We start from the raw sequence: 24,591 nt of genomic DNA, 5'->3' as shown, positions 1-24,591 counted from the left end.
TCATAATTGTCAGGTGGTATGACAACCGCGCCGTGACAACAGCAAGCACCTTTGCAGGCGTTCAGCCAGTGGCATCTGTTGACAGGTGGGAACGCATGCAAAAACGGATTGTACAAGTCGCTGCCCAAGCTCGGTGCGTACATATAACAAGCACATGGGTGGTGTGGACCAAAATGATGCCCTGATTGCCTTCTACAGAATACACATCAGGTCCAAGAAATTTTACCTCAAGATTTTTTTTCATTTCATCGACATGGTGATTGTCGTGTCGTGGCTGCTTTACAGGCGCGACTGCGACTCACTAGCCATTCCAGCCCGACGGCAACTCGACCTCCTGAAGTTCAAGTTTTATATTGCCACACGTCTGCTGAAGCAGGGCAAGGACACCACCCCAAAGCGAAGAGGACGGCCGTCAACATCACTGGAAACTCAGCTGGAGACGAAGAAGAAGAGAGGCCCGATGAAGCCCGTGCCAGTAGCGAGCATCCGCACGGACAACACAGCCCACTGGCCAGCTGTAGACAGCGTGCGCCAGAGGTGCAAGCGACCTGGATGCAAAGGCCAGACAGTTGTCATGTGCACGAAATGCCAAGTGCACCTTTGTCAAAACAAGAATGTCAACTGCTTTCTTGATTTTCACCAACCTTAGGACGCTGTAAGAGAAGTGTTGCAGTGTCTCTTGAAAACCGAACATTTTCCTATGCTTTTGAGGAGTTTTCTGGCACTCGAAATTACTCAAGAAATAAACTTTTTACTTGCGACTACCGCATATAATATTTCCGGCTTAAGTGCCCATTGTCGCGAATTCGCGACATACCAAAAATTTCGCCCAAGAGTGTTTTTCTGCGCGAAACATGTATTGAATTCGATTACACGGACTAAACGAAGCCAAAATGTTTCCTAAGAATTTTTTCTGGGGCGCCCTTGATAATTCAGGCATTAAAGGGTTAAAGATCAAACAAGAGGGTTCAACAAATTCCTTTGAGCTTTCAAGTCTATAACGCTCGGAAATTCGTTAAACTTCAAACTTCCAAATCTTGTTCGTTCAGGGGCGCAACAAGTTTCAAACTTTCAAATCTAGCTTCTATCTGTTTCAGAAACTTTGAACCTCCCTTTTAATTATGGGCCATATACCTCTAATAGTGGCTTGACACTTAATAAAACTTGGCACAGACGACAAGTGTCGAAAACCCGCCGCCGGCAGTTGCAGTTGACGTTGTATAGCGTAATTAGAACCTTGGCCCTCCTATACTAAACAAATATTACTTAATGTGTTGGCTAAAAGAATGACATTAAAAAAATGTGAGGTGAGAAAAAAATAATTAAAATGGCCTTTTTTTTAAGCATGCTGAACTTCTACAAATTTGAAAATGTATCTTCGATAATTTATTATAGTTTGAAAGGCAGTGACATCCATACTACATAGCACCATTCTGAATCTGATACTCCACAAATTCTACTCGGAAAACCATCAGAAGTTTTGGGCAAGCTTGTCCACAGAGGCGTGTTTGGGACTTCTTACGAAATTCTAGTCTACAGGTAAGCATTATTTAAAAGCTTGTTTGACCAGATTACAAATTTATTACCCTAAAAAAATATGGCCAGTCTGTTGCTAACAGTTTTTGATTGAGCGCAAATCAAACATGTCATCGACGACAATCGCCGAAACCCCACCGTTCTTATCCGCTCCTTTAGGATTTTATTTCTTTAAAAACTAAACATGTTTGAACTTTCAAATAAAAAAACAATGTTTTCTGTAAAGTACACGGCATAACTAGGGTGTGTATTTTACGGTTTTAACCGAAAAACACCGATAAACATCCGTCGGTGACAAAAATATAAAATCGGTTAAAACCGAAAAAAAAACGGTGTTTGGATATTTTCACCCTGGTTAAAACCGAAAAACACCGGCTGTTGCATGTTTCCGACCTAGCAAAACCCTTTCCTCGTAGAGGTTCGTCAAACGTGTTATCTCGTGGATCCTGCATTCTTCCAGTGTTTATACATGCCTTGCACGTGGCGTCAGTCTGCCCTCCTTTCTGGCGGTCAAAAGCGTCTAGTGAACGCATTGGAAGCTAAGCTCTCACATGCCTTTCCCCTATTGTGTCTACCATGGCCCCCTTTTGTGGAAAAGTTAACGCAGTAAAGGGTAGGCTCTCACGTGCGCTTTCCCCATTGTGTCTGGTCAAGTGATGTCGGTGCAAGCCATGTATTCAGAGGCTGCCGTGGTTCCTGGAAGACACTGCCAACGTCCGTGTCGTACAGGAGCGTGCGTTTTCATAATTGCGGGTTCTGAACCGCAAGGAACGTGCTGCCATGACGGATGCAAGCCTCTCGAAGTATGCTTGCATCTACTATAATAACCAAGTGTGAAAATAAATTCTTCCCAGAGAAGAAGTGTATGAAATATGTGAATAAAATTGGAACTCTCTGTCTGTGATCCATCGCATTTTTTTCCACCGATAATCACCGATTTTAGCCTAGTCGCGAGACGTTCCACCGAAATACATCGGTGCTTTGGGAATAAATAAACACCGAAAAACATCCGCCGATTTTTCTCACAAATAAACACCGGAAAGTACACACCCTAGGCATAACATATAAAAAGAAAAAATATGTATGCACCCCACTGGCTGAATTTAAATGCCACCGCCCAGCTACAATGTGTCGCTTCCAGACAAGTTTCGTTCCTCACCAGGCTGGAAAGAACCTTGACCGCATCGTTGTGCTTGGCTTCCCTGAGATCAACACCATTGGCAGACAAGATGGCGTCGCCAACAAAGAGTTTTCCACTCCTCCAGGCTGGCATGTCTTGCAGCACCTCCGAGATGACGATTGGGACACCATGCTCCAGTCCACCCTGCAGAAGAATTGGCATCAATCAAAGGTTCAGTCCTTCTTAAACCCAGCTGAGGTTTTCCGATGCCAGTGTGTCGTCGTGACAAACTTCCGACGGTGCGACTCTATTATGTGCGAAACTAATCCTTTTCTAACTTTATTTTCCAGAGAGGTGACTGTCTGGCCTTCCTCGGTCAATTTATCAATTTTCAAGTGTGAGTTCCTTTTAGAAAAACAGTGTCTGCATTTTCATTCAAATGAAAAAATTACAATTGGCCCCTGGTGAGTCCTAATTCCAGGAAGTCCTTTGCACCCTGCAATGCAAAACTGGGTACTTGCATGGTTTAACAGCATTTTACGTCAAAGTCATAGCTGGGAATTGGTAATAAAGATGAAAGGTAGCCTTTTGAACAAGTGAGAGAACTTCCATCGAAACTGCAAGTATCTCCACTTTCACAGCTAGCATTCATGTGACATGTATTTTGTGACATATACGTCCTACCCAACGTTTTAATACAGAATGTGTTACATGACTGACATCTGACCGTTGACGGTCCTTGCTGCAGTGACGAGACGAAACCAGAAAACGCGAGTGCCAGCCAAACGCTGATGCAGCGCTCGTCTCCTCGACGATTGGACGTGAGCGGCAGCTGCGGGTCTTGCCGAGCGGATGCGAGTTACTCCCGGGGATCATGTCACGGGATCAAACACAGACACCAGCGACGCGCTCCACTCCTAGCAAGCACTGAATGAGCAAACCCTCTAGGCTTTTAGCGTATCTGCCAAACATGCACACTCTTTTTTTTTTATATCTTAGTGCACTTTTTGGATAGGGTTGTTCACAAGGAAGACGCACCGTGGCGGGAGTTTTTCACCTTCACTGTTTCGTTATGTCACACTCCCATAGTTACGGGGCCAAAGTTGCCGCAAAGTCAAAAGCGGTGGCGCTGCAATCGCATCTAGACTAGTATTCACCTCAAGAACCGTAGTAAAGAAATATCCAACTCCTTGCGGAACGTTATCAATTTCCCCCTTCATGCATTGAATTAGGATATACGTAGGTGCATCCTAGGTTAGCTTCACCTCATATTATCGAGACATACAAGTTTCCAAGGCCAAAAGCATACTGTAGTTTCTCTTTTCGACAACAAAGTTTCGTAATAACTATACTTTAAGCAGCGCTTAAAAATGCGCAGAACTTTTTTTTTAATGTAACAAGTACAGCTTGATGCTGCATCACATTCTGCATTACCCCTGCCCCTGCCATGGTGGTGGGGGAAAGGGACAATTTCCTGGGAGTTTGGTATCACTAGACAAAACTAAGCTGCTTCCACTGCCCCAGAACCTTACGGGGAGAGCTTCTTGGTACTATGACGCACCGTGATAGAGATGCCGAGGCCTTCGTCCTTGCCCTTGGAGAGGCAGACCGTGCGCACGTCCCCCACGCACTGGTGCCTGCGCAGCGACTGCTGCTGCTGCTGCCTCAGTTGGGGGGGCGGCCCTCCGCCAGCCCCCGTCCCCGGGCGGCCCCTGCAGGCGCGGATCACCGCCTTGTGCCGGTGCAGGTGGATCTCTGATTCGAGCTGGTTCCAGAGGCGGTCATGCTCGTTGGGGTTCAGGTCACGCCCCAACAGCTGGATTTGCTGGATCCTGGGAGCATACAAACGAGTGAATTTTCCTGCCTATAGGATGCACCATTGTATTGTTTACATTGTGCTTTCCTAGGAAGGCTGGGTCACATATACATTGAAGTGCTAAATCAGCACTAAGAACAGCACTGATAGCGACTTGCTTCATAAAGAATTCCCACACCTCTCCCGGCTATTTGCCTTTTCACTGGACAACACCAAACAAACAAGCAAAACAAAACAACAGCACTGATGCAGTGCTGTACAGTGATGTAATTGGTCAGAGTCATTTTGGAGCAGCAAAAAGAACTTCTGGAGCATGACCACACACTTTAATTTTAAAGCTCAGCTCTTAGGCGCCCATTTCCTGGCTGAGCGGCGTCGGCGTAACCGCGCTAAACTTAGCGGGAAAATTGAGGTCACGTGACCTCAACGCCAATTCAATTCCCCGCTAAATTTAGCAGGGAATCGAAATGGCATTCAGGTCACGTGACATCAATTTTCCCGCTAAATCTAGCAGAGAAACTGAATTCGTTCATAGGTGACGTGAAATTCAGAAATTGTGTCATGTCGCACTTTGGAGGAGTGCTTTCCCCTAGCATGCGGGTACTCTGCAGCAAAGCAAGGCACACAAAATCGCTATGCCTACTTTGTGGTGGACGCTTCTCTGCAGTACACCAGTGTGCGGTGAGAAGAGAACTCAACGAGTCAAACTAACCCACCGGAACAGACCATGAACATGAGAATTGTTGCGGAACTTCCAAGTACTGTCAGTTGTGATACCGAATGCGATCGAATAGTATGCTATTTGAGACGACAATCAAAAGTTCTGAAAACTCACACAAGCATATAGTAACGGTCCAGCCAGGCAGCGAGACCTGAGCTATTATATTTTCGGTATTATAAAAGAGAAATTAAGTTTTGGCACAAATTTATCACTTTTTGGTAAAATGTAGCAGGATATAGCAGGGTAAGCACTTGAGCACAGTTTAGCTTGGCAATCACATCACTGGCTGACTCACTAATACAGTGCTACTTCCAGTGCTAGCTAATACTGTCGTGGTGTATCTGTGGACAAACCAGAACAAGTCGCACCTTTGCGCAGGTTGCGCGCACGGTCGGAGTAACAAAACTGGACTGATAAACCAGCATATATGTCACTGAAGGATTGACAAGAAATATAAACCTCGTGGCAAATTTATTTTGATGTGCCAACCGTCGGTACGGAGCGCTGCGAAGGATGGTGCATGGAGTCGCTGCATTTTCTCACTTATTTATTTATTTATTTATTTGATACGTGCCCACAAACAGCATGACGCCTTCAGCGTGGTGCACAAAAGGAAACGAAGCAAAGAAAGTATGTGAAAATAGGTAAAAAAAAGCGAAGAGCGGGCAGTCTTCGGACCGCCAAAAGAGCACCGCAAAATGGAGCACAGCATACATTTAATGCCAGTGACCATTGCAAATTTTGGCAGCATTTCACAACGGCTGTTCTTTCAACCAAAATTTCTTCTATATACGCGGAGAATAATAATTCTCGGCATTGCGAAAAGGAAGCAAAAGAGCGAGACAAAACTAAACAATGAAGCTGACAATAGCATAGCTGAACAGATGTACCAGGCTGGATCGAGAAAATAAAACCCAGTTTTTCGGCTCGCATAAATAGACTATGCATCACAGAAAGCTGAAACTCCGTGAGAATGTGATGCCAGCGGTGGCGATGAAATTCTGAAGTTTGCGCACATGACATTAAATGGGTCAAAAGATACAGAAGAAGAACAAAATTTCTCTATGAACCGACGTCCACCTAAGCCTAATGTTCATCAAGCCGAGATTTGGGATTGTGGGTGTCTGTAGCATTTATTTTAGTGAAAAAAACTTGTCAGTATGAAAGACAATACTATTTTCTTTGTTGCTGATTCGTTTTTTAACTGAAATGAATGCTAGAGGCACCCACAATCTCAAATCTTGGTTTGATGAACATTACGCTTAGGTGGATGTGGGCCAACATAGAAAGTTTGTTTTTCTTTTGTATTTCTTGATCCAGGTAACGTCACACACTCAAACTTTCGCATTTCATCACCACCGCAAGCGTCACATTTCCACCGAGCTTTCCGCTTCCTGCGACGCATAGTTAATTTATGGGGGCCAAAAAAATCGGGTTTCGTATCCTCGATCCAGCCCGGCACTATCTTAAGCCCAGTGCCCACACCCACCTTCCGGCCAGTTCCTTGTCGAGATACTTTGCGGCAAGCTTGGCCCCGAACACCTCGCTGTGCAGAGACACCACGTCCTTGCGCAGGGCCTCGTTCTCCTTCCGCAGCTGTGACACCTCCGCCTCCAGCTGCATCTCGCGGCCGAGGTTCAGCCGGTACACATTCATCTCTTGCTCCTGGGAACGGGAAACGATGGAACGCATCAGGCCCCAACCGTCGACTTAAGCAGGGGACATGCGAGCAAAGAAAACGGGCGCAGCGCAGCAGTTTCCATAGCAAATTGCGCGGGTGCCATGACGTGGAAAACCGAGTGATCTGTCCGGAAGCTGCACCTCAAGGGCAGTCACACTAATGTGTTAAGTGTATGAAAAACTATAGACCTTTTCACCCTTAGTCGCATGTGTGCTGCCATCTTGGAATCATGTGATGCGGCCGCCATTAGTAGGTTGCTTCAAATCGTCGCTCTGCTCTCCCCTACGCGCCTTTGCGGACATGTTGCATTCGTGGTTTTCGTCGCACCTCACCGTGTTCCTTCTCTTGCTCTGTAAAGTGTCGCCCGATATTTCTATTTACTACGTTACATCAGTATCTGTACAAATTCTGCAGTTAACTGTTTAACACTTCTTGACATATATTCATCGTCAGCGTACCGGATATGTGTGAAGAGGCTAGAGGAGGCACAGGAATCAGCGTAAGCGCTCATGCACATTGAGTATGTAGATGATTCTAAGACAGCCCAAGGGCTGTCTTAGAAAAGGCCAATTACTTATGACAACTTGCTTATTAATAGTGGCAGAACATTCACAATAAAGGGTGCAAGGTACTGTAAAGGACTCAAGTTTCAAAAAACCCCAATTTTGGCAAACTTTGCGATTTGGAAAATATCGGAAAAAATTAATCACGCGAACACGTTACTTCGTGGTAAAAAATACAGGACATACCATTCCCAATCGCAAAATTTTGTACCCACGAAATATTCCCGAAACCCACGCTTTCCAAGATTCATGATATTGAGAATGTCGAAATTCGCCTACGGTTATAGTCAGGGTAAGGGGCCAATATGCGTGTTTCCTGAAACCATCATTCTTTGTATTAATAACAGATCAAAAACAGCTGCTTTAGATTATACGGAGGAACTCGTGGAAAACACAGTTAACAGAAATATAAAATGCATTTTCACTGTCGAAAAAAAAAAGTCATGTTAGGAATAACAATACGTCAACATCCGGCGATTTGTTTGTTCATAGTGTCACATCTACATGTGTTCGACATTCTTAACCATTGTTTCGATACTAACATTAGCTTGATTGGTTCATTTATAAATTTCAATAATTTCAATAAATAACATACTGTGCTCGGTCCCATATGGCTGAATTCCTTTAACTGCCTTAATTATTTTCTTAAGATAACCAGTTCAATTTAATTATTTATTTCAGCACAAAGGTTGGGGCTGCCCAGGTAAGATACTGTCGCAGATAGCTTGAGTGCAGGGGTCTGGAGTATAATGCCGAAAAGAAGCCATTGGCGGAAAAATTACCCAATCGCAGGATTGTCTTGTCAATTAGTCAAGAAATTTTTGCTTTTAGATGCTGGCAATGCCGAATTCCACAAAATGCATCTGTTAAGACAAATAAAGATCTGTCTACACAGGTTCACGGAAGGCCACACTTCTCTTGCACCCTTTACTTAATTTTCCAAGTCTTACGGAACAAAAATGTCACACTTCATTTGACGGGCCTGTCACTTATTTCGCATCTTTAGAACGATGTAAGCAAATGTTCATAAAACAAATAATTTACTGTTTACTAAGGCCAATATTGTAAAATGCTGTTAATGAGTGCTGTAACAGAACCAACAGTTAAAGACATTTCCTACTGGACTATCTAAATATTTCTCGAGTACTTAACTCATTCGAAGAAAACAAGACTACACATATCACTTTCTTTTACATTCTGTGCATTTATAGATGTCTTTTCCAGTCTGCACAATTCACAAGAAGTTGGAGTCCACAAGAACCATACAGTGATCAGAACCAGTTCTTCACAACTCAATACACTGTTAATCAGATTGTGGACATGCATCTTTACGATGCATCATTCATGTATTAGTTTTTTTATTTGTTTATTTTGCTGGAAATTATTGCAAGCGGGTACGACTGTAGACAATGGTAATTCTCTTCGTGCATAAACTGAGTCTTTTTTTTTTTTTTTTTTTTTAGCTAGAAAGTAGTTTAGTATCACTGTTTCATCGGTTGTGTGCTACGAGGGACACATTTGTACGATACAATTAAGCTAAAACGGCATAAAACAGCAACACGTCCGAGTACACGGTGAAATCGAAACCAAACTAATTGAAGCAAGCTAAAGGCGGAGAGTGCGTCAGCGTCCTCTATCCGCCAGCCAGGCAACTAAAGAGATGAAAAGGTCTTTAAGGCATTTTGAATAACTGAGAAGCGTGAGGCGGTGACTTGAGTGTCTGCACAGGCGCTTACCAGCCTCTGCTTGATGGCCGAGGAGTCCCCTGCGTGTCCCATCTGGGCAGACACCTGCAGCTGGGCTGAATGCAGCTGCAGCACCAGGTGCTGAAGCTCCTTATTCAGCACAGCGCTCGTCGACTGCGCCTCGTACAGGTCCGTCTTCAGCTCGGACATCTCGTTCTGGGGGAGAGGTCCGCAGCCACGTCATTGCGGTGGGCACACTTCCGTCGTCCAGAAATCAGCGAAAACTCGGAAAACTACCGAAAACAAGCTTAAAAAAAAGACAAAGTGTCCTATAATAAAAGCAAACGAAATACATGGGCGATAGGAGGATGCGAGACAACATGAAGTCATTGTTTCATATCCTGCAAGATGTAGACTAAAGAAATCGCTAAAAAGACGCAACAAAATCCAGCCGAGCCACCATGTATACAGGCCTCTTACTCAACAGACTGCGTAAAACACATGCATTTGGATGGTAGACCAGCTTGCCGAACCCTTGGCACTTCCGATGAGGTTTCGTGCAAGCTCGAGCCTGAGATTATATTAAAGCTTCCCCGAGCAGAGTGATTGGTGACTGCACGTTGCGCAGACTATTTAAAAAAAAAATGTATATATAAAAAAAACACTAGTAAACCTAAGAAAAAATGTTTTTTTACCTGCTTAGGACAGGCATGTTTCGGAATTTGCGGGCAAAACTGAAATCGAACCCCTGTGGGATGATGATGATGACAGCGTTTGTATGCAACTAGTGTGCGCTCCGAGATCGCTGGACCTCAAGGCCCGTTCACACTCTTGCGACCGAGTACGACTGAGAGAAACGAGATCTCTTAAAACTTCTTAAATGTTTTTAGAATGAGGGAACACACTGGTATTGTGGCGCTATCTATGCGGTGACCCTGGAACTGCATTTCACAAGAGCGAAGGTTTTGCGGGATTTCCGAGGTCAAATGTGCGTAACACCCATAGAAAGGCTCGTTTATAACAATGACAAAAGTTTTTCGAGCCAAGAAAGAAAAGATAATGCACGAGAAATAAAAAAAAAAAAAAATATGCCAGACCGTTGAGTTTACATTGCTTCCCAATAGATGGCGCCAGTGTGTTTTCTGGTTTAAGAAGTTTTAAGGAACCCAGGTTTAACAGGTCGCAAGAGTGTGAACGGGCCTTCAGAGTGCACACTAGTCGTGTACAAACGCTATCATGATCATCCCACAGGGGTACAATTTCGGTTTCACCCGCAGATCGAAAAATTTATAGTATAGCACAAATATTGGGCAAAAATACATATATATATATATATATTTTTTTTTTTCGGACATTTATTTTGGAAACTGACTGTCCTAATTAGGAAGGAATAAATTTTTTCCCTAGATTCAGTGTTCTTTAAAGAACAGGACTCGAGAACCTTTTTTTTTTTTTCCCTACTGGAGCTACCTGGGTGAGTCCAATTTAGTTCCCGTATGCTGTCAGCGAACGAAATAAATCCAGTAAATTCAATCCAACCCACTCAGAAAACAAAAATATGCTGCCGATGAAACGTCGCAGAAACAGGTATCTACGAAACGAGTTTTTATGAAAAGTGTTTCGACGAAACGATATAGGGACCCTCGGTGATGCAAAATGTATGCTGAAGATGGTATTAGACCACCACAGTGTCAGCCAGTGTGACATCAATACAAGTTATGTGTAGTCAAACTCGAACAAGATGCTAAACTCGGACACTGGGGTTCCAGTCTTGGGGTTTACAAACACACCAGCTTGCCTTCATTGAAATCAATTTTTAATTGAACTCGAATTACACCAATGCATTCGGGTTGATGTCCCGCGTTTGCTCGGTGCAGGACAGGCAACTTGATGCACAATACCTGCACGCTCGACATCTCCCTAATCTCTTTTGTCAAAAACTATAATTAATATTGATGACTGTTTACTCCCAAGCATAAGACAAGCTATCAACATGCACATGTCTTCTACGTATATGCCCAACTTTGTCTCCAACAATCATGCATACCGCAATAATGTGCCACTTCCTAACCACAATGTTTAGCCACGGCCGGACTGGAAGCGCGCGCTCTCTTTCTCTTCTTACGGCCTTTGCAATTGGGGCAATCGCCACCTCCCGCCGCAATTCGCGGCGAGCGCTGTCACCTCACCCCTGGGCTACCCTTTAACGTTTGCATAGAGCGCGTCTGACAGTGTATCTTAGCGCTGTCGCAACTTGCGGCCGAGATTTTTATGGGCTTTGACACCTGATTCTTATGTTTAGATCCTCAGCCACTATTGAATGCGCTTCTGATGAGCCCAAAACGGTGAATATTTGACGCACATCTCCGAGAGATTCGGGAGTAAAAAGTACTAAGTAGAGACAGCGAATGCAATTGCGGAAAAAGTACACTCGTTTTTACCTCCAGGACTTCTGTTGCGACTCAAGAACAGGAGGAGACAAACCCCTTCTACATGGAGGAACTTTAAATGATAAATAATTCAGACACTCTCGCGAAATGTAAGCAGGCCCAATCTACATATTGCCGGGGTCTGCATCATCGTTTTATAGGCCGCACATGAAGTCGGTCAGCTGCTCTAGACGAGGGTGTAGTAGTGTGTACAATTTTCGCACAGTGCATATTACAGTCTAAAGTGCTTCCTCGAGGGCTTGTGCACATAGCCAGCTGATTTTTCGTTTCTGTCCGTGACCGTCTTTGCATGGTTAATCAGAAGTATTCAGAGGAACTTGTTGCAAATTAAACCAGCCAAGCGCTTTGAGTGACTGTTGTCAATGCCCTCTGGGCAACTTAAAATTGGCGCGTCTTCAAGATAGGGTGCAATGAGTAGTTGCAGAACTTCGTGCAAATTTGTACGCAGAAGGTGCTTAATTGCCTTTAAAAAAAAAAAAAAGCAACAATGTTTTGCAGAAGTGCGAGGAACCTAGGATTTGGATAATGAAATCCGCTTTTATCCTGGCTTTGCAATAAGACGAACAGAGGACCACCTCTGTTACTCGTAGTCGACAGCATAACACAGGCGTCGCATCCAAACTCACTAATGAGTTTCACCAGATAGCCACCAACGTACACCAGACCAGAGTATGTCACGGATGGAGATGGAGCGCAAGGCTCTTTCAGTTTTTTCAGGTCAGTGGTAACCGAGTCGGGCACAGCCGCTGCCAATTGCTCAGAATCTATTTGCTTAGAAGGGGCCTTTTCTTTGACAATGTGATCAAGGGCTGCTGTGACAGCCCTTGCATCAAGCATGTCATTTCCTCCACACATGGACCTTAGTCGTCCAAAGACTGCTTCAACAGGGTGAAGTGGAGTGAGGTGGTTGCGCCCCTGGCGGCAAGCAAGTGAACTACATACGGAGAAAAAATGCCATTGACTCCCGGGCGATTGCAAAGGCCGTAAGAAGAGAAAGAGAGCGTGCGCTTCCAGTCCGGCCATGGTTTAGCGTTCCACTAGCTTTCAAGGTTCCCCATAAAAACGACAGACTAGTTGGCCTAATATTTCACATAATTTCCAAGCAAAGGCAAATCTGTTTTTATTTTATTAAATATATTTAATTTGCGGGCCGTCATGTAATAATTAGAGTCAGCAACATACGTGGCCGTTATCGGCATATTGTCTCTCCTTTGGGCTAAGCTGGACTTCCCGGACTCAAAACGCAGACAGCTCGGTACACGCAAAGCAGCACCGATGAACTGCCCGTCCACATGATTCGTTTTTATTCTTCTTTTTTTTCTTTTCTTTTTTTTTTTTTTTGAGACTTTTTCCCCAAAAAAACTCTATTTATACCCACAGCACCCTCAAGGTCGCACCGCCGCGTCTAGATCTCCTCGCTCAGAGGCGCATAATCTATCCGTCTTACATATTCGCCAACCCCAGAGCACCAGATAAACCAACCACAAACAAATATAAAAAAATGTAAAAAAGAAAAAAAAAAAGAAAATAAGAGCGCAAGACGACGGCGAACGACAACGCTCCCCTCCAGTGGGTGGTCCCCGCTGCTTGACGAAGACCAGCATGCTTGACCGCGACAGCAACGACGACGGCGGCGGCGACTTCAGAGACACGAAATTTCCAGGCCCATGTAACACGCGGTTCCCTTTCCCTTCCTCGAGGAGGCCGAGACGCGAGACGCTTCCAGCAGCGGCGAGCCCTTTCGTCGCCCCGAGGGCCCGCCAAAGCACCGAGAAACCAGGCGGCTTCCGACGGAGGAGAGGCTATCTGGCGCGATTAGAGACAGCGATGAGGTTCCTCCTGCTGCTGCTGCTGTCCGCGCTCATCGCGTGCTCCTGGACCGGCGTCGAGGCCGGCTCGGTCGAGGGACAGCGGCCGGTGTCCAGGACCAGGAGAGAGCCTCTCCTGGACGTCCAGCCGAGTCCCAAGGGTCTAGACCTGTCCCTGGATGCCTGGCACAGCGTCCCGCCGTACCTCAGGCAGGTGAGTACGGTACGCCGTCCAGATGACAGCAAGGGTAGACGATGAGTCAACAAGGGCGATACGAGTTATTTGCTCGGGATCTGGCACTTCTGCGTAAGTGTGTTGAGAAATGTAGTACGAACGGAGATCTCCACACCTTCCAGTCAACCTTCTGACTGGAACAGGCCCTCGTCGCACGGATGACAGTTGCTGCTTTGGAAGAGTTGTCACAGGGAAGAGCCACGAGAGACCGTTGCCTTTTCTTGTGATATCTTTCCAACCTCGCGATGCCCCCGCGGTGGTTAAACAAAATCATGCGAGCGAAGTTTGGCGTAAAGTCCTTTACCGTGGGCGGCGGAGAAAAGCTCATCCCAAAACCGGCAGATGCGGAGAAAAGCTCACCGGCCTTTGAGCGGATGCGGAAAAGGCTCGCCGATTTTTTAATTTTTTTTTAGGAAGGGGGGGGGGGGGGGGGGGGGGGCTTAGCGGATTGTGCGTCACAAGTGGCAATTTAACACAATTAGAATTCCTCACTTCATTAAAAATAATTGTCCTCTTCTAATATTCTTCAAGTTCGTTGGGCATATTTACTAATTCCTCAGAAATTAGTAATCACTCATTTATTAATGACGCCGCAAGTATAAAATCACAACATCGGACACCCGTAAAAAAGACAATTTATTGACAGCTTGACAGCGCGCCGTCAGTGGCTCTGTCAGATAAAAAGGTTTGGTTTTTGAGAGCTAATATGAATAGCGGTGTGGTGAACCGTTTCAGCTCCGAAGATTGTGTGGTGTCTGATAGATAAGTAAGTGTTTGTTGATGTAATCAGTGTCGGCTACGCTGTTATCGCTTTCTGTTATTTTCGCTAATGAAACTTTACTTGCGAGAACAGCTTCGTTCTGTCATGTTTGTCTTCACTCCGTCTTCGTCGTTTGAGCGGCTTTCATCGTGTATAACGTTTACCAATGCGCTACCTAACAGAAGACTAGTCACGAGTAACAACGGCGAGTGTGCAGCTCCGAAGGTCATGGATGGCTCGCCGTAGAAGGGCACTATCACACAAAGGCAACGTGTGGAAACACCAGCACGAACGGCTAGAAAACGTGCATGTCCGTGGAAGCAAGAAACCTCGATATCCTACTGACCGTTCTATCCCGTTTTCAAAGGTTAACCGAAGCTTCAAAGAGATTTTCGGGTACCGAGTTGTTGCGCATGCACTTGCGGATTTTCGGCATTTACAGTTTTGCTTTCTAGGTTTTAGGCAGACATAATTTAGTTTCCGAACTTTTTCCTGTTCTTCAAGTTCATAAAATTTTCAGTTAGGCTTTCATTGCCTAAAGCAGTGGTCCTCAAATGGGGGTCCGCGAAGCCCTGCCGCATCAGCCAAGCCCGGCGATAAAAGTCCCATTTTTTCAGGTCGAGAAGAAATGTTGAGTTTTCGAGCTAGTTTCCTCGTGTGTATGTCAATATGAGAGGTCTACTTCACACTAGCCCTTAGTTATATACATTTCTTAAATCATTATATTTAACCTATACCTTTCCCTCCCCTCACTTCAAACGGGGTCCTCCATCATCTCCATCAATCCACAAAGGGGTCCGCGAAACATCGATGGTTGAGAACCACTGGCCTACAGAGTTAAACCACAGAAAACACTCGCCCGCAATTATTAATTTCGGAGCTTAACAAATATTACAAAAAATGATATTAATTTTTTTTTACACAAAGATGACGAATTTTAATGAGAATAAATTGATATATGTTACCCATGATCCAACAGCCTCCATATGAAAAGAAGAAAAAAAAAAATAATCGGTGCGCTTTTCTTTGCGTACGCTCAATGGCCGGTGAGCTTTTATCCGCATCCACCGGTTTTGCGGTAACCTTTTCACCGGAATTCCTAAACCGTCGTTGGATTGATAAAAAAAAAAAAAAAGAGTGTGTATATATATATATATGTAACAAGCGCGTTAACTTGAGAGGTACTCTCAGGGGCGGATTTAGAAGGGAGGTTCGGATGGGGAGGCGCTCACTTGATCGAATGACGTTTTAGCGAACGCCCACGTTTCACCGAATGACACTTCAGCGAATAGTCGGACGCCGCGAAGCGGCGTTTTCGGGTGGGCCAAATGGGTTCACATTTTTGTAATGAGCCGCCGCAGACTGTCGCCGCGAAGCGGCGTAAAGCGCAGCTCGGCGGATGGGTTAACGCGCGCCCCCGTTATTCGCTAAAACGTCAATTCGCTCAAATGTCGCTGTTCGCTAAAACGTCATTCGCTCATGTGATATGGACCCGTTCGGATGTCTGACCTCCTCTTGAATTCTGTATGTGTACAAATTTAGGGCGTGGAAACGGGAAAGGGGGGAGGATCTTAAACATATGATACGCTGACCAACACCTGACCCTGACCCCCCCCCCCCCCCCCCCCCCCCCTCAAGAAATACCTGCGTCCGCCCCTCGGTGCTCTACGCTCAGTGTTGCTGCAACACTGATGGAATATAAAATTACAAGTCGCTTATGAAACTCAGTCGCGAACAGCGTGACACGCGGCATGACCACTCGAACCGTCAGTTTCAGTATTCCGACAAAACGGAAATGACGGGACCAGAAATAGCCTTTAGGGGCAATTTCTGGTCAGTCTCCGGGTACCATGATTATGAAGATTCCGCCCGTGTCACGACGGCCGTCTTTCGAGATTCTTGGAGCGAGCGCGCGCAGAACAGAGCACGCGCGCAACACGAGGTGACGTGTCCGCCAGTGAGGCCGTTCGCAATCCTCCGGGAAACTTAGAAACCGACCTTGAAGCCACGTGCGAATGATAAATCTCCCTCGCGCGTCACAAAGACAACAAATACAAAAGCAAGAGTGACATCCAGATCGCGGTCACCTCTCATTACCGCCACGAGATGTTTTGGTAGCGCCCTCCTATGGTTCCTTTTCGTGGCGTCATTACCTTGGGAACAACACGTTCGATGGTGTTTGTAATTAGCACGATGGACGCTTGAAATCACTGCTTTCTCAAAGCAACAATGCGAACACCGTCAAAAATTGAAGTTCTTACATTCCTCTTATTTCCGTCGATGAGAAGTCCTTTGCTGACGCCGCGCACGTCGCGTCTTTTCAAAATGCATCACGGAAAAAAAAAAAGAAAGCCGTTTACAACTCCCTGTAACGGTGAATTAGAGCGCAGCTCTTGAGGAGGAGGAGGAAAGGGTACTGAGGGTCACGTGTTCTCGAGGGGGGGGGGGGGGGGGTCACGCGACCCCATCCCCGAGGTCACGTGGGGTCAGGTGACCTCGGGGTGGGGGGGGGGGGGGGGGTCACGTGAAATCTAGCGGGAAAATTTCTCTGGTGGATAACGTGACTCCCCAGAGAAATTTTTCCGCTAGATTTAGCGGGGAAATGTTTCCTCTAGATTTAGCGGGGAAACTTTTCCGCTAGACTTAGCAGGGAAATTTTTCCGCTAGATTTAGCGGGGAAATCTTTCCGCTACATTTAGCGGGGAAATTTTTCCTCTAGATTTAGCGGGGAAATTTTTCCTCTAGATTTAGCGGGGAAATTTTTACGCTAGATTTAGGGGGAACTTTCCGCTGGATTTAGCGGGGAAATTATTCCGCTAGATTTAGCGGGGAAATTTTTCCGCTAAATTTAGCGGGGAAATTTACCCATAATGCACCGCGCAGTTATACCGACGGCGACGCCGCTCAAGCCGGAAACGGGCGCCTAAGAGCTGCGCTCTAAAAAAAAATAAAAAAAAGAAACGGGCACGGGCAAGCTGTTCACCGTTTGTTCACTGTTCTCTTGAAACCGAAAGACTGCAACAAAAATACGAATGTGACGCGCAGCGTACTACGTTGGGTCATGCCTGTCAGCGGGCATAAAGCAAACTTTCAGGAAAGACTGCGAATCACGGTTCAAATCAAATAGCGCTGCGTCATTCGTACCTTCAGTGCGCTCTTTTAGCGCTACGGCTACGCCAATACTCTGTGGGACCAATCAATCAGTCTCAAAAACACAATGTCATCACTTTCGTCATGTTTCTGTATCTATTCGCCAAGCCAATCATGTCCAAGGAAGGCCAGCTCGACAACTCCTTGTGTCCAGTGTGAGATCAAGAACCCCAAGGAGCTCTCTTCCCCGACTCCAGTGACCCAGTGACTTGCGTTTTTAGTACGTGTTTCCGTGGTTGTGTGTGTCTGTGCCTTCGACTCCGCTCGGACATGTGATGGAACAAAGAACAGCAGCCTCGCGAACGCTTCCGACCGTTGGAATGATGCATCAATGTCTCCGGGGCACACGTCCCGCGCATGCAGGTGCTGACGGCCATCGACGACCGGCTGCGAGGGCTGGACGCGTTCGGGTCGGCGCTGCGGCTCACCCGCATCGACTTCTCACTGGAGCAGACCCTGCGCAAGCTGGACGCCCTGGACAGCCGGCTGGGCAGGCTCGAGGCCAAGATGGACCTCCGCCTGGAGAGTGACGCCTTCTCCCAGAGCAGGAAAGACAGCGTCGCACAGGGCAACGACGAACACCTGTCCAGGCGCCTCGAAGCCGTTGCCGACAAGCTCAACAATAAGTGAGCGTCGCCGTGGTTCTTTCTCGCTGTTGTTCTGTCCACACGTCTCGTGTTGGTGGCCCCGAGGCAGGCGGGTCCACAGTCCGAGCAGAATATTCCAGCCGCAATCTCACGAGGACAGCCCGAGACGTAACTCAGATTTCGAGTGCACGTTGGGGTGACCAAAATAGATCGGTCTTGCTGGGGCGTGCTGAATGAATTCCGTTGTACCATCATAATACCCGATGCATGCAGAAACAAAATAACGGACAAGACGACAGGGTTTAGGGTTTCGATTATTATGCTTCCTAAACAGTTCGCCTACATACTTTCGCTTCTTGGAATTCCGCTGGTTTGGCACATAAACCACCAGAAATTAAATTCCCTCCGGCTCGACCCTGAAACGGAAATGTGGGCGGCTTTCCGTACCTGCGTTCAAGAGCTCTTGGAGGACGATGAGCCTGCACTATGCAAGCATGTGAGCGGGTGTATAGGAAAGAGTTGAGTTCATCGAATGCTCGTTCAAATTCAAAAATAACTATAATATGTTATGATTTTGCAGTCTATAACGTGAGAGGGGTATCCTATTTGATTTATTAAATTCAGCCACGCAGTGGCGTCAATAGGGTCAGTGGCACCCAGGGTGGCAGACCGCCGCGAGGACCCCCCCCCCCCCCCTCCCCCTTTTTTTCCCCTAGTGACGCCACTGCACTCACGACTTTGTGCTGCAAGGCATAAACAAGGTCCACTGAACCTTTCCAGAGCACCTAATCCGACTTGTCTCCTTCAAATATAAAATGGAGCCTTTCAATTATGATCGGACGAGATATACTGTGAAATAATACGCTGCATTGAAGAAGCTGAGTCCGCTTAGAATCAAGATGTTAAATCCCGTATTAGTATAGTGATTTAACCATTCTATAGTTGGTGACAGGAGAAGCTCCGCCTGGTACCTTGTGTGAACATTAAACAGCAAATCAAAGGGCGCCGTGTCCTTCACAGCGAAAACACGCGATAATGATGGCGTTCCTACAACAGGCGTCTTTGTGCCGCGAAGGAACGAAGCGACTCACTACTTCTTTCTTCCCTTCCCGAGACGTCTTCTTTGTTTTCATCTTGCGCAAGTAAAGAAGAGTATAGATGCTCTCGGAACACTCGGAACCAACATGAGCACCAACGAACCATGTTCGAACTGTAGCTCATCAAATTCAGGCTGAATGCTCCCTGTCCTTCTGTGCAATTCTCGAGAGTGGGGCTTTGAGCGTCGAGGTGCGACACGCGATGACCTTGGGGTATGGCATTGCAGGATGTCCTTCTTGGAGACCAAGCTGGACATGCGCGCCGATCGACTCACCAACAAGCTGGAGCTCATGGAGCGGGACCTGCAAGACTCCTCCGAGGACGCGCTCGAGAAGATCGCCAGGGGTGACGAGTCCCGCGCTAGGCTCCAGTCGGACGTGTCCAAGATACTAGACTCCCTGGACAAGATGGACGCCTCCCAGCGACAGATGGACACTGTTATCCGCGCCGACGTCTCCGACGTCATCAAGCGGTCTGACGCTAAGATGGACCTCTTCAGCCATGAGATCCTCACCGTGGCGTCCCTGCTGCGCGCCATTCAGACGGACGCCACGAGAACCTCGGCCGCCTGCCGGAGCGGCCCGGAGTCTCCGTCCTGGGAGCAGGTGACCAACCTGACCGACCTGGTCGAGAAGATGCTTCGGGCGGGCACCGAGCAGTTCAACGAGATCGACGCTGATGTGGAGAGCTACACGCGCAAGGTCATCAACGGCATCCATGGCCTGCACGAGCTGCGCCGCACTACCGATGACTTCGTCCGCGGGGCCTTCCAGGACACCGTGGCCCAAGGCAATCGGACGCGGGTCATGGTGCGCGAGGAGTTCCGCAAGCTGCACGAGCAGATTGAGCCGCTGCCCTTGATCGAGCCGCGCCTCAGCCTGCTCAGCGAGGGACTCGAGCGCAAGATCTCCGAGCTGAGCGCCACCGTGGACCACAGCTTCGCCACGCTGCTCGTGGCACAGAACTCGTTCATCTCCTCCTGCCACCGGATCCAGGAGGAGGAGATCCAGCTGTACGACCTGCTCGAGCGCATCATCCACGAGATGAGGAACAGGTCCCAGGGGGACACCCAGCGCATCAGCGACCAGCTGCAGGGACACAGCGACCACGTGGCCGCCCTGCTCAGGGGAGCCGTCAACGCCGTCTTCGCCGCCGGAAACAGCACGCTCGACGAGGTACGCCGGCTCGTGTCTGAACCCTGCAGTCGCCAGCCGTGCTTAAAGGCGGCAACGAACGTCTCGACGAACGCCTCAACACCCACCATGCCCTCCACAAGACCAGTGACAGGCAGGTCAGCAACAGTCCCCTTGCAACGGACCTTGGCCAGGACGTCCGTCAACGGCACCGCAGAGTACGAGTACTACGATGACGTTAAGTAGTGTGTCGTCACTGTTTATTGAAAAATCCAAAAGTGAACTAGAAGCAAACACTCAAATACGCCGTTCTTCCCAGGTTGCACAGTTCCGTGTACGTCATATTGCTTCGTCAGGCCCCTCTTCGACCAATGTTGTAGCGCTAAGCTGACAGCGCGGTGGCAGATATACGTGCTCGTTGAACCAGTCATACACGCGTCAATCTTTGGCCATGTGATCAGGCGGCAGACGGTTGATTGGTCCGTCCAGCGCGTAGCCTCCGCAGTTCTGTCAGCCTGGGGTGAACGGAGCATAGCTTTCCCTCACCAGCGCCTGCCCTCACGCTGCTGCAGTGGTGCGAAGAAAGGAAATAGAAACGGACACGGCTCAACTCATGGAGACCGGAACGAACCCGCGCTACCTCCGCGTAGTGACCACGCGATTCTTTTGGACCATTGCACCCAACCTGAGCAGTGACCGAAACGCGTCACCCCCGCAAATACTTGTCTCTCTTTATAAACCAATATTTTACTTTTACCTGTATATAGATATCCTGCTTTTTATCAGGACCTGAACTCTGCCGTTTTGCTTTCAGGCGGACTCATCGATCCCTTCATAAACTCGAGGATACATTTCTACAGTACTGGAAGCTTACACTGACCGGATTGTGCGTGGTACTTTTAATCGCCTTAGGCACGGCGCACATTCATGGCCAGCTCGACAACTCCTTGCGTCCTGTGTGAGATCAAGACCCCCAAGGTCGCTCTCTCCCCCGTCTCTATTCCCAATCTAACGGTGACATTCAATCAAAAGACAACCTTGAGTGCGATAAGCTGCCGTGCACACGAGGCACCTCTTCCCAGTAGGTGCGTCACAGATCACACTTTTTTCACAGATTTTTTTTCTCGCCCAGCAAGTCACGTGACGCATATGGAGAGGCCTGCCAGGTGCTACGTCTCCACAAATAGAACATTCATATTGCCTACTATGCAGCTACACGCAGGAACCACCTGGCGAAATCTCAGCGTAACTAAACTTCTCCCACCACATTATTACTATTCTTCTTTTCTTTTTTTCTTTTTTTTTTTAAACGAGCGCGGTAGCTTTTTTGTGGAACTCTAGTATACGCGAAGCCATGCTGCAAGTTCCGACTTGGTTGGCACAACAGCATACATAACGAATTTTCATTAAAAATGTAGCTCTCGCGCGAGTCTCAGGCTATCCCTCTAGAACTTCCGGGATTTTTCTTTTTATTTTCAAACTTATTCTTCAGGTTTTATTGTGGAGGCGCATTAGCATTTTATGGTTCATTAATTTATTACACATTGTAGCACATATCATTCAAAATACAAGTTGTATTATTATTTTAATGTTCAGACATACTGAGCTTTTAAGACAAAACAACAACAATAGGATAATTTCTTTTTAACCAATGTCTGTGCTATAAGCTAGAGGCGCTTTAAAGGACACATGCAAAGGAAAAAAAAAATTTTTTTTAGACAGCTTAGATGGAAAAAGGATGTCATAAAACGATTTTACAACGAAGAAACAAAATTTTTAGAGCTATATTTACGGCGCTATACGAATTTGTAGTTGGCGCTCGCGGGAGCCGCCGCTGGTCACGTGGTAGACCCGCGCGCCGCCGCGCTGCGTCGCCGCCGCACGCTGGGCGTTGTGCGAACGCCGCTTCAACGCGTTTCTCCACGCCGCCGTCGCCGCCGCCGCACAAGTTCGTCTGCTTCGGGGCGCCGCCGCCGTCGTCTGACCGGCGCACAGGTCTACACGTCTGCTTGCGCTTTTTCAGGAGTTTCCTTTGGGCTCGAAAAGTTACTTATTCGTCTTGGTTTTTTGTTATACTTCAAACAAAGATGAATAAGTTACTTTTAGAGGCCATAGGAAGCTTCCGAAAGAGTGCAAGCACCACGTGATAAATAAAGACCAGTCACGTGATAAATACAGACCACTTTTCCGCGGTGCCCGCGGGCGCCAACTACAAATTCGTTTTGCGCCGTAAATATAGCTCTAAAAATTTTTTTTCTTCGTTGTAAAAGCGTTTTATGGCGTCCTTTTTCCATCTAAGCCGTTTAAAAAAAATGTTTTTTTCCTTTGCATGTGTCCTTTAAGGTGCAGAACAGGTGTATCGTTTACGTACATTTCGATATAATAGACATTACTTCTAGCTGTTGAAGAATAAATTACCGAGGGTGATGTCTTCGAGGCTGCCAACCTGTCTTCAACCCTCGTTCTCTCAGCTCTTACTTTTTTTTTCTTTATATATCTCGCTAAACGCGACAGTGCTAAATATTTTAAATGCACACGTAAAAAAAAGAAAGAAAAAGGTCAGTTGTTAATAGCCTACACGCTTAAAAAGTGCCCGACCACGTGAGTGGGAACAGTCATAATAATTTTTTTTTCTAGTTGAATGTTGCAATACAATAACTGCTAGAGTTTATGGTTTCATTAATTATAAAGACTAAAAAGAAGAAAAAAAAGTTATGAAATTGCTCGTTGTGTTACAAAATGCTTTCAGGCAGCTGTGCATGGGCGGCGCCGTAACGCGACCTTCAGCTTTTGTGTCCTGTTATTCCGTTCGCTTCACTTCATCATTTCCACAGCAGGACAGGTTAGTGCCAAAAAGTAAAGAAAGAAAAAGGTTTAGTTCCTATGGAAACGCAGCGACGCCACCGGTCTTCAAACAAATGTCGCAATTAGTTCTTCATCCCACCAGAGTGTCTCCGACGACAGCAAGTGTTTTAGATCTAATATTGGCTACTCACCCTGAACATGCAAGTGACATAACTTATCTTCGAGGGATCAGTGATCACTCTATGTTACATTTTCATTTCAAAACATCGGTATCTAGGCCGACTGACCAACGAAAGAAAATACGCGATTACAGTAGAGCGAATTTTGATCAGATCAACAATGATCTTGCGGTTTTCTTTGACCAGTATTTGACAGACTTTTCGGGGCGCTCGGTTGACGAAAACTGGAATTTGTATAAAGATAAGGTAATCTCCCTTATCAACAAATACGTGCCGCTCCGAAATATACTTGAAAATAATCAGTCACCTTGGTTCACGAAAGCCCTGAAGAGACTGTCAAATAAAAAAAAGCGCTTGTACCGTGCGGCCAAGTTTTCCCAGTGTGAGCGTCGCTGGGCCGCATATCACAATTCTGTACAAGTGTACAAAAAAGCGATTGAAGGCGCTAAATCTCACTTTTTCACACATAGTCTTCCAGACATGTTGGTAAATAACCCCATTAAATTTTGGAATACTGTTAACAAAAAGGACCGTTTTTCAATTTCTCTTACAACTTCTAGTGGTGACAGCGTGCCCAGTGACGAATGTGCTAATGTCTTAAATAGTATATTTATGGAATCTTTCTCCGATATTCGCAACATAACTTACCCTTCGATGAGCTGTTCCTGTTATCTGCCAATGGATTCTATCTTTGTTGATCCTGCTGGTATTGCAAAAATTATAGATGAACTGAAGTTATCATCCTCATCAGGAGTGGACGGAATTAATTCCAAGTTTTTAAAAAACACTAAACTATACTCATCTCTTATTCTCTCAAAATTGTTTGAACAGTCGCTGCAAGATGGTATTTTACCTTGTGATTGGCGAGTGGGGAAGGTGGTTCCAATTCCGAAAGGTGGCGATAAGTATTCCCCTAACAATTATCGTCCCATTTCATTAACCAGCATACCATGTAAACTTCTGGAACACGTTATCTTTTCCCAACTCGTACATTTCCTAGAGTCGAATAATTTTTTCACCGAAGCACAGCACGGATTTCGTAAATCATTATCTTGTGATACTCAGCTCCTATCCTTCACTCATGACATTCATTCTATTCTTGACCGAGGCTCCCAGGTGGACTGCATTTTCTTAGATTTCGCCAAGGCATTCGATAAGGTGTGTCACGAGCTATTACTGTTAAAACTTTCAAAACTTAACATTGACCCTAACGTTCTCGCATGGATTCGGTCTTTTCTAAATAACCGTTCACAATTTGTAACAA

General features: G+C 46.5%; 2 protein-coding genes across 2 annotated transcripts in view; one reads left to right on the top strand and one right to left on the bottom strand.

Moving 5' to 3' along the window:
* LOC8033748 (Golgi-associated PDZ and coiled-coil motif-containing protein) overlaps positions 1-24,591 on the bottom strand; it is a 38,182-nt gene that overhangs the window by 8,723 nt on the left and 4,868 nt on the right. The window contains exons 2-5 of the mRNA XM_029984147.4: positions 9,174-9,338; positions 6,683-6,858; positions 4,218-4,488; positions 2,696-2,860 (exon numbers count right to left, since the gene is read on the bottom strand). Of these exons, the coding sequence (XP_029840007.3) occupies positions 2,696-2,860; positions 4,218-4,488; positions 6,683-6,858; positions 9,174-9,338 (777 nt within the window). The remainder of the gene's footprint in view (positions 1-2,695; positions 2,861-4,217; positions 4,489-6,682; positions 6,859-9,173; positions 9,339-24,591) is intronic.
* LOC115323762 lies at positions 13,141-21,202 on the top strand. Its single transcript, XM_029984146.3, has 3 exons — positions 13,141-13,594; positions 17,889-18,151; positions 19,437-21,202. Exons 1-3 carry the CDS (start codon positions 13,175-13,177, stop codon positions 20,587-20,589), a joined length of 1,836 nt encoding a protein of 611 aa, XP_029840006.3. The 5' UTR covers positions 13,141-13,174; the 3' UTR covers positions 20,590-21,202.

The sequence above is a fragment of the Ixodes scapularis genome, unplaced genomic scaffold (assembly GCF_016920785.2).
Source record: "Ixodes scapularis isolate PalLabHiFi unplaced genomic scaffold, ASM1692078v2 PGA_scaffold2__306_contigs__length_199485367, whole genome shotgun sequence".
In the NCBI taxonomy this organism is placed as follows: domain Eukaryota; kingdom Metazoa; phylum Arthropoda; class Arachnida; order Ixodida; family Ixodidae; genus Ixodes; species Ixodes scapularis.
Note: the sequence above shows the minus strand (reverse complement) of the source record. Positions and strands in the feature narration are given on the sequence as shown.

Bases quoted from the DNA above. Each gene is read 5' to 3' on its own strand.
- LOC115323762 (XM_029984146.3), top strand. From the start codon at position 13,175: ATGCTTGACCGCGACAGCAACGACGACGGCGGCGGCGACTTCAGAGAC. The intron at 13,595-17,888 runs GTGAGTACGGTA...CCGCGCATGCAG, and splicing joins TCCCGCCGTACCTCAGGCAG to GTGCTGACGGCCATCGACGA. The intron at 18,152-19,436 runs GTGAGCGTCGCC...ATGGCATTGCAG, and splicing joins GCCGACAAGCTCAACAATAA to GATGTCCTTCTTGGAGACCA.